Here is a 10,664-nt window from a genome sequence, read left to right as displayed (position 1 = left end):
GGTTTCTTTGTCGATTATATCAAAATTCCTCTGCATATTGGCGGCAAGTGTCGATGAGTCGTTGGAGACCTTGCACTGATGGGGAAATCAGAACCATATCGTCGGCGTAACAGAGGTTGTTTATAGTTGTTTCATTGACAGTGCATCCGATTGGAGTGAGTTTCAGTTTGACATTCAAGGCATCTGTGTACGTATTAAACAACGTATGGAGAGAGAATGCCCCCTTGCGAAGCCCGTTTAGGGAGCCGAAGGTATACGATAATACGTTACCCCATTTCACACTGAATTGCTGTGTGGAGAACCAGCAATGTAAAATGCCAATTAGATATAGGGGTGTTCCCCTTTTATGCAGCTTCAGGAAGAGCTTCAGGTAGTTTACTCTGTCAAATGCTTTTCTCACTTCTACAAAACAAAGGAAAACAGATATAGGGGTGTTCCCCTTTTATGCAGCTTCAGGGAGAGCTTCAGGTAGTTTACTCTGTCAAATGCTTTTCTCACTTCTACAAAACAAAGGAAAACAGGAGAGGCTGATGATAGGTAGTAGCTCAGCAATTCTTTCAGTATGTAAATGCAAGTGTCGGTTGAGTGGTTTGCTTTAAACCCGAACTGGTTATCAGTGGTGTGTAGAAAGGGGAGAAGTCTCACTAGAAGAACCGACTCAAGTGTCTTCGATGCGATCGTTGATGCAATCTGCCGGTAATTGCCAGGGTCAGCTGCATCCTTTAGCTTGTTTTTGATTAATGGTATCAAGTGAACTAAGAGTAGGGAGTCTGGAAGAAACTGGTGAATTATGCACGCATTGAATAGGGCAGCTAGCAAAGTGTAAATTATCGGATGGCAGAATTTGAAAGCCTCTGCGGGAAGACCATCACAGCCGGGCGATTTATTATTAGGTATGCTGTTTATGGCATCGCTGATGTTACCTGGCGTAATACGGTCTGTAAAATGAAATTGAATGTTGTCAGTAAGAAGGTTATCTACATCCCTTCGGGAATCTTGATCATTTATGCAATTCAGGATATTGTTGAAATGATCGCCCCACATACTTGCGATAGCTTCGTCTCCGACTGCATCCCCTACTCTCTGTGATAGCTTTCTAGTTTTGGGATTTAAGGACTGGATATCTTTCCAAAGATGAGGATAATCACCAGATTCTAAGTTTCTAGACATTGCATCGGCTTTTAGTTGTTTTTCATTTAACCTGAAGTGCTTAAGAGCAAGTTTGAATTCCGTTCTCGCCTGCCTCATTAGAAATGCAGTGTCCTTCCCGGGGGGCTACCATTTTTTCTCCACAGTTAAAACATTTCTCGTGAGTATGTTTACAGATCTTTAGCAAAGTCATTCCATCCAGGTATATTACGAGAATTACCTTGACGAAATCTATAGGCATTCCTGCCCAAAGCAAGCATAGCGGAGATTATGTTCGAATATAATTCATTCAGATCCCTCCTGTGGTGGTCAAATCTACAATTTGTGTTGGTACAAAGCAAGGCGTCTGCCGGTTGAACTATTGACTGCAACCTTGTTTCCGTGTTCGCCCTAAAGTATCTGGTTTTCTGTTGGTTTTTAAAATCCCAGTTTACCGCTGGTGGGCGGTCAGTTAGGGGGTTCACGGTAGGGAGGGATGGGGTACTGAATGACACCTGTAATGGGATGTGATCGTAGCCCGTTGCAAGATCGTAGCGAATATTGCAGGTCATGATAGAATCATGAAGTTGTGGAGATGTGATGCAGTGATCCAGCCAGGAGGTTGTAATTGCGTCCGCTCTATTATGAACATATGAATAGGAGGAGGGAGGGAGGAGCTTAGTCATGTCTTCAATGGATGACAGTGCTAAAGGGACGGCATGTCTGCTGTTTCGTGCGAATTGCATTTCCAAGTAATGCGAAGATTTCTAAGCACTTTGGATTTATTTTAACTAAATGATACATATTTATTACGCCCCCTCCAAACTATAATGCATTCACGTCTGATGGGACAAGATTCAAGTCTGTTTTAATGAATGGATAGACGTGCTAGAAGCACGGCGTTACGTCACCCGGGAAAGTGGAAACAAAACAAGATCCTCCACCTCGGTATCAATGTTGCCGAAATGCGGAATTTTCGTCAGCTATCCAAGTTTGTATGCCGATGCTGATTCCACATCTTCATTTTCAGCAGCAATTTCTTCATGGCGCATTCATGTAAATTTATCATATACAAATTGCAATATTTTTTTTTTCACTTTTAAACAATTTCTCATTCAAATACAATATTATAAAAGATAAGACTCTTATCAGAATATGACGGTGATATGATTAATGTATATCAATCTGTTAATATATTATAAAATTATTTCCTATATGATCTAATGAGTTATATACTGATACATAAATGCTGTTATGCTTATTACAAACTTATCTGTAAATATATCTGGGACAAATAAGAAAGGAAAAAATAATACTTCTCATATGTAGTATAAATATGTATATATATATATATATACGTATATATGGTATATTGTATTTATGTATATATATATATACAGTGCATGTATATAAATATATGTAAATATAATGTATATAAATATGTATATATAGATATATATATATATATATATGAATGTACATATATGTATGTATGAATATATATATATATATATATATATATATATATATATATATATGTATATATAGTATACTTATATATATGGGTATATGATTTGTATATTGTATATGTATATATGTGTATATATACATATATATATGATATATATATATATATATATATATATATATATATATATATGATATGTGTATATATATGTATGTATGTTATATGTATATATATGTATATATATATATATATATATATATATATATATATATATATATAGTACATGTATATATATATATATATACATATACAGGTATATATTTTGTATATATACATATACATGTGTGTATATATATGTATTTATATGTTTATATATATATATATGCATGTATATATATATATATGATAATATTATATATATATAATATCAATCATATAATATATATAATCTTAGTAATGTACTTTAAGTATAACGAAATTGATATAAATCGTTCGAATCCCTGTGTGTATAGTTCATGAGCACCATATCCTACGAATAGGTGCAGTAAACAAGTGATCAATTACCTCCACAATCTCATATGGGCATACAGTTTTTATCGCTAGTAGGTAGTACGCTAAACAAGTGCGATACTCAGTGTTTTTTAACGAAGTATTTTCAGTGCCACAATTCTCGCTTTTAATTAATATTCTATGTACAAAGGTAATGTCCAGAATTTCAAAAATATATCTTTGGAGCTCACGTTTCATATACAATGAAACTTCTAATATTATATACTTGCATCTCTGCAAAACTCGTAAAGATCATGTGGCAAACATAATTATGCGGACTAAGTATTCTATCTTCCCAGGTCGCCACTCCATTATCATGCATATGAGTTTATTGTTTTATCCCGTTCGATACTTTATAATGACCATATACAACAGATGGCCTATAAATGAAAACATGAGTGGCCGCAAATCGCGTGATTATATATAAAATTGTTTCCCCCAGAAAATTTGTGAAACTCAGGACGACAATGAATTAGTGGATTCATATGATTCACATGATTACATATTAAAAATCCTTTTTTCCTGAAGATTACTCATCTTCAGACGAAGCTGATGATGAAAAAAAAAACAGTGAAAATGAGCAAGACAATAGTGTTATATTATGTGACACGCAGCCTCAAAATGTTAATAATGATGACGAGGAACAGTGCATGATTATATCGTCAGATAGTGATGAACACATCGATTCAGATATTGCACATATCAGTGACAGACTCGGATGAAACATTGTTCACAATTAGAAAATTAAATAATTTAGTTTACGAGAAAGGTAAGGTGAGAATTTTCGTTCTTTGTTTTCGTATAGAAGGCCATAAGTAAACAAGCATCGCTTGAAAACCGTAACTAAGCGTTTGCGGAAACTTTATGCGGATACAACGCCAACACTGCTACGACCGAGTCGCGGACCGACAGCTCTTCAGTTGTTCACCTGATGCGGTAGAGTGAGGGTGCGTCATATCCCTCGGGAGGGCGCTGCCAGACGGACGATTCATGGCTAACTGTAAAACGTAAATAAAATAAAAACTATTGAAGCTACAGAAAAACTAAAAAATCATCTTGTCACTGTTTAAACTTTCTAATCTCACCAACGTTGATGTTTATAAAGAGGTTTTTAACGGGACATAACCGCCATTTTAGGTCTTGCTTATGGAAAGGATCAACTATTAATTACTTTCCCTTTATTAATTATAAAAGCTTTTTTTTTGTTAATTGCCTTTCAACCGCTACCCGACGTTGACTCAATTTGCCCGATAATTAAGAAAGTTTTTGCTAACTTTGCGTTCCCGAAATCCAAAATTAAACAAAAAACTGAGGAGATATTGATCGCGGTCTTTTCATTAGAATACGTCTATGTCTCAATGTGTACTATTTAAGTTTTACCTCACATATATATATATATATATATATATATATATATGATATATAATAGGTATGAATTGATGTGTTAGTGAATCACATGATGTATTAGCTTCCCTGGCTTGGAGACAGGGCGCACCTAGATATATATATATATATATATATATATATAATATATATATATATATATATATATATATATATATATATATATATATATATATATATAAGGGGTCGTGTGGTAGATATGTACATTCGTTTGTACGTGCATAACAGGTCCGGCCGTTCGAGGCACTTAAGAGAAAGACACATTCCTTTGAGATAGGAAGAAAGACGGTTGAGAGGACACCAGGTGTTGAGGAAAAGCCCATCTCAAAAAGGTATGGCACATATTTAAATGACTTAGAAACAGTTGCCTTTGAAAAGAGAGAAGTGTGAAGTGTATACATTTATTTAACATTGTATAGTAGGGAATATAATGAATATATCTCTTGTTACAGATGGGTCCCATATCATGGTTCTAGAAACGGGATTCTCTAAACCTGACTATTAAAATGTAGCAGTTGACATTTTGAGATTTTTTGTGATTACTTAGACTAATCCAGGAGAGTGGAATGATAATTTACAGTTCTTTGTGGGGCAGACTTGTGTTTTTTAAAACATGATTTATCAATAATTTTGTTCTATTTTATGTTCATCTGCTTTGGGTAATAAATAGCATATTTTTGTATTTATGAGAGCTTATTAACCTAGTTTTACAATGTTTGCTACCGACAGGGGAGAGTTGTCATCTGTGTAGTTTTGTTAGGGGTGGGGTGTTATAGTTATTGGTGGCAGCGTTTAAGAAGCTTTTTATACATTTTATAGGCTGTAGGTACGCTTACGAAGAGACTGGTGACTAGTTCGACATATATTTTTTGGTAGGATAAGGGGTTATAATTATGTCACAGGTATATCGGGGTTATTTTTGCTGATTCAATGGTATGGTGTTCGAAGTGTTGGGTGTTTCTCTGCTTCTCAGATAGATTTAGCCGGTCACTGATTCATGAAAACTAGTGCCTTGAAATTGTGAGGGAAAAAGTTTAATTTTTGACATATTAAAGTGTTTCGTGAGTGTGGTGAATAGGTTACGCATACATGAGATGCGTATACGAGTTTGGGTTCCAGTCATATGAAGATGTGAGTGTAATTTCATTGTTTCCTTCTTTTTTTTCCTTCTTTATTTTTTATTTTTATTCTCTTTTTATTTGTGATGAATTTGCTCAAAGGGTGTTTTTATTTTGATGTCCCTCGAAATTCAATGGACATTGGGGGGTTTTTGTGATAGTATGAGCAAGGTTTTTTGGTTGTTGTGAGTCTTGCCCTGAGAGAGAGAGAGAGAGAGAGAGAGAGAGAGAGAGAGGAGAGAGAGAGAGAGAGAGAGGCGAGAATTTGAGTGCATGAGTCTGAGGGACGGGGGAAGTTCGTTGCTGGGCTGATCCGCTGAGCAAAGCGCTTTGCATTTTTTTTTATCTCCACCCTGTTGTTTTTATTTTTTTTATTTATTTTTTGTGTGACTTTGTTCTGCAAACAGCTGTTGTGGGATGTTTACTGGGTGCGGTGCATGTTTGTTTTTTTGTTATCTTTTATTGGGGGAAGTTTACAATAATTTTTCTGAATAGGATTTTGTGTGTATATAAATACATTAATGTTATTGAGGCCGGGAAATCTTATAGAACACAAAAGCTTCAGTAAAGAGAGGTGAAAATGGCGGATGCTAAGAGTACTACGACTCTGCTCCATCATGTCATGAATGTTAGCGCGGGCATGAGCCCATTCAGGGGAATCGTAGATGGGATGCTTTCGCAGCCAGTGCAAATCTTTATTGAAGGTGTGAATAATTATTTAAGCGCAAAAAACATAACGGATGATATAGAGGCGTTTAGAGAGGCAAAAGCTTTGCTAGATTTCAATAAAGGTGACCTCTCCCATCGTTGCAGAAGTTTCCAATTTGCAAAATGTCGTACCTGGACTGATTTGGCAAAGCATTTTTTAAAACGCAGCTTATGGCTCAAATGAACATGGAGATATGGTGAGGTACCTCAGGGTCTATATAAGATTGCGGAAGGGCACAAATAGCCTCGGTGAAAACTTAGTTCAAAACTTTTTGACTCAGTGGCAGATTGGGTAGGAAAATTGAAACCATCTAAATGGGTTACAGGAGGTAGTGTCTCACTTGATAATTTACATAAACTGATCTATTTTTCGATGCTCTTGCACGATGTACCGGATGCAATAGTAAATAGTTTTGATGAAAAGATTGAACCTACTTCAGACGAAGAATTACTTTATGCCCGAATTGAGAAACATATGTCTAAATGCCCCATTGGAGATAGTACAATTTTTAATGGGACAAGCACAAGGAATAGGGTGCAAAGAGACACCGAATTTTCTTCTCCCTGTCTGTGTGCAAAAGTTGAATATAACAAAAGATCGATTGATCAAAGGCAACAGCAGTTGCGCTGTTTCAACTGCAATAAACCAGGGCATCCAAAGAAAATGTGTAGAGCTAAATATTGTGGAATTTGTCAGAGTGCGGATCACTATTGGCAATCTTGTCCGTCTCAGATACGGAGAGATGCGAGGCCTACACCTCAAAGTTCTGGGAGCTATAAGTGAGGACTTCCAGGCAGGTCAAACCCGAGTGCAAAGGGATCGGCGGAATTTTTGGAAGGCCGATCAACTGAAAGGGTACAGGTGATTGGTGCATGTCATTGTGGTCTCGTGGGGGACGCCCCAGAGCCTAGGCCTATAGTTTATGGAACAGTAGGGGATGTGGATATCCCGATCTTTATAGACACAGGTGCTCTATAAATTTAATGGACTATAATTTGTATCAATCCTGTTCTCCCATTACCTTTGCAACCCTCAATAGAGTGGTGTGTTGATGTGCAAGCCCATAGATTAAAACCCTACCCGGGTTGTGTTCAGATACATTTTACTCTCGGTGACAGAGTACTAACAGAACCAAATTTGGTAATGAAAGGGATTGTGTTGGGCAATAGACTTTTGCTGGGTCATCCTGCGTGTGGGAGACACAAGATTTCGGTCCATGCGGGTGTTAATGAGATTATTGAAAAAGGAGATGTGCTTGGTGATACTAATGGTGATGATACGGGAGTTACGGAGAGTGGTAATATTAAAACCCACATTGGTGATATGGGAAATGATTGCGGGGATTCTATTGGAGTTCACGGTGATAACAATTGTGGTAATGATAAGAATTGGGACAGATATATTGATATTGTTAGACATAGTATTAACACTATGGTTAGTGATTCCATTAAAATGTTTCCATTTGAATCTTTGTTTGGTTGCCCAGCACGAGGCACATTTGATTTGGTAACTATACCTCATCATGGGGAGGATACGATCGAGGTGTTGGTATCCACAGCGAGAGAGAGACATGCTTGTCTCAGCCGTAATCTCGAATCCACAACCAGAGAGAGGGTACAGAAAAGTATTAGTAAAACATCTGATCCCAAGATCAATGTCGGAGACAAGGCATTTTTAAAAATTAACGTGAGAAACGAGCTGAACTACAAATTAGGCCCAAGTTTGAAGTCCTTTTAAAGTCATTGAGGAAAAAATTGGAAACAGATTTGTAGTCTTAGAGGAAAAAACAGGTCGGTCGAGGTTAACATATCTCAAAGTTGAAAAGAATTGGTTGTGATGATAAATATATTGTCGCACAATTGCATTTTTTTCTTTTGTTTTTCTTGCTGTCTGGTTTTTGCAATTTGGTGGTGAAATGTTTTAACTTTTTTTTTCTCTCTTTCATTTTCTTCTACTGTTTTTTTTATTTTTGCACAAACAGAGGCGTTTTGGCATAAGATTCAGAGGTTAATATTTTACATGGAAAGTTGTTTGTAAATATGGCGAATTTTTGCTTTAGCTGAGAAACGTGATGATAAACATGTGATAATTCCTGTGTGTATGAGATTTGGGCGAGTGACACTACTGCATTGTGGTTTTATATAATTGGGGTAATGTCGTGGGGGAGTTATGTTTTAAAGACAATTTTTTTGGGGCACCTTGGTGATATCCAGGAGATAAGTTTGTGAAATGTGGTTATATGGTATTAGTATAAAATATTTGAAGAATAATGGTTTCTGGTGTTGCAAGTCTGACTAGACACATCTATATATAGTGCGGTTCGAAGCACCTGAGGTGTTCACAGGTGGATTTTTGCTGATAATGCCGTGATGAGTCCGGTTGCTGATTTTTTTCCTTTGGAGTTGATTACTCGGAGATTTGCACTATTTTCGGAGATGTTGATTTTGGCATTCCACGGAGATGTACTTTGTAAGGGGGTTGTTTCCGGTCGTTTCTGGTCGATGAGTTGTTGCGGTAGCAAATTCCATAATGGTACATACTGCAGTTTTGGGAAAAATATTGGATTATATATATGTTTTTCCTCTCTTGGGTGCATTTGTAATGGGGAAGGTCGATTATTTTATTTTTTTTATTATTACTTGATGTAAATGTCATCCTAGAGAATCAGATAACTGACAGGTTTTTGTTTTTCCTTGTTTTGTCAGATGCTGAAATATTGCTTAATCATCGCCCTGGGGTCGATGGCGCTCGCGTAGACGAAAGTACGTCTGGGTCCTGGAGTGCTCATTGAGGAAGAACACCTAGTATGGTTGTCATCTGACAAAGTAACAATAAGCATCGAGTTCGAGAGCCTGGGTTCAGCCACATTGGAACTCGAGGAATCGCGTAGAAAAGTTGAAGGACTGGTAAACACGTTAAACGAAGTTGAGACTACGAGAATTTTGTCCGAATCACTGGGACGTCTTTTAGCTGAAATAAAAATAACTGCAAACAGGGTACAAGGCAAGATTGCAGAAACACTCACTTGGGTCCCAGAGATAAAGCCAGCTGGGGGGAGGGACCCGTCTAGGAGACAGAAAAGGGCAGTACAGCTGTTGGCGGCTGGGGGTATAGCTATAGCAGCCATAGCTGGAGTAGCAATAACGAGTTTGGTGAAGGTTGGGATATTAGAGGCAGAGCTGGCCGAACATGGTAAAGCTCTGTATTCTCTAAGAGGGAGGAATGAGAAATTAGAAAACAGATTTAATGAGTTGAGGAAATCAAGTAACACATTACACGCGGCAATAAAAGGGATTCGAGAAGACCTAGATGTCACCATTACATTTTTCACTATACACACCACACTATTGAGCGTTGAAAGAGAAACAGTCTTTGTTGAATGAGATTAAAAGCCAAGTAGAAGCAGTTGTAGCAGCTGCACGACGGAAAATTTCAAGGGAAATGTTGCCATTGGGAACTTTTTGAGTCAACCTTAAAAGACGCGGCGTATAATGGGGACCAAAAATTATTTTTACGGGAGATTTACTTTATAGATACTATGGGATTTTAAAGGTACAGTTATCAGAAAAAGGGTTACTTGTTGACACACCAGTTAGTGATAAAAGACCATTTCATAGCTATATGTTTAGACCATTTCCTAGTATTTTCAATGGGTCAGTAGTGGTTTGGACAGGGGTAGAGATTATGTAAATATCAGGTGTTAGTTTATGACAGATATGTGTGTGAAAGTAAGATATTCATTCTACGACATATTGACCTGTCAGGTTGTGAATTAGAGTTAGCTCACGAGGATTTACGACTCACTGTGACTTTAGAGAATTCTCTGATCCATATCAAGTAATATCAATGGAGACAACGACAGCGGTCTTCTGCACCAGATGTAAGATTTCTGCTATATGCAATGGGGAAAACAACTCGCTTGTTCTACAGGGATCCCAGTTGTTTGATGGTTCCTGCCGTGTTCTCTTGGATTGGTTCATGGTGCTTAGTTGGCGTGTCTACAACTCGTCTACGAAAGTGTTTATGAAACACTTACATGGAAACCATTAGGCGGTTCGAATTCTGCCTACAGTGGAGACTGTTACAGCCCCGCTGTTGGAGGGTAGTGACGAGGATGAGTTTTTCTTCAATAAACGTTACATAATTCCAGTAATTGTGGTCATGCTCTCTGTCATACTGATCACAATTTGTGCGCTAGGAGTTCTTAAACTTTTGTGCATCCGGCAAGGCACAAGGGCTCCAGCAATGGAGGTAGCCCTAAATCATGTGGCAAATTGATACATTGCGC

At 37.3% G+C, this 10,664-nt stretch overlaps 1 protein-coding gene across 1 annotated transcript in view; it reads right to left on the bottom strand.

Moving 5' to 3' along the window:
• Positions 1-9,077: 9,077 nt before the first annotated feature.
• LOC135206020 (putative mediator of RNA polymerase II transcription subunit 26) overlaps positions 9,078-10,664 on the bottom strand; it is a 48,262-nt gene continuing 46,675 nt past the window's right edge. The window contains exons 6-7 of the mRNA XM_064237190.1: positions 9,467-9,585; positions 9,078-9,346 (exon numbers count right to left, since the gene is read on the bottom strand). Coding sequence (XP_064093260.1) covers positions 9,078-9,346; positions 9,467-9,585 — 388 coding nt within the window. The remainder of the gene's footprint in view (positions 9,347-9,466; positions 9,586-10,664) is intronic.

The sequence above is a fragment of the Macrobrachium nipponense genome, chromosome 29 (genome assembly GCF_015104395.2).
Source record: "Macrobrachium nipponense isolate FS-2020 chromosome 29, ASM1510439v2, whole genome shotgun sequence".
In the NCBI taxonomy this organism is placed as follows: Eukaryota; Metazoa; Arthropoda; class Malacostraca; order Decapoda; family Palaemonidae; genus Macrobrachium; species Macrobrachium nipponense.
The sequence above is the reverse complement of the archived record's forward strand: the minus strand, read 5'-3'. Positions and strand labels throughout refer to the sequence as shown.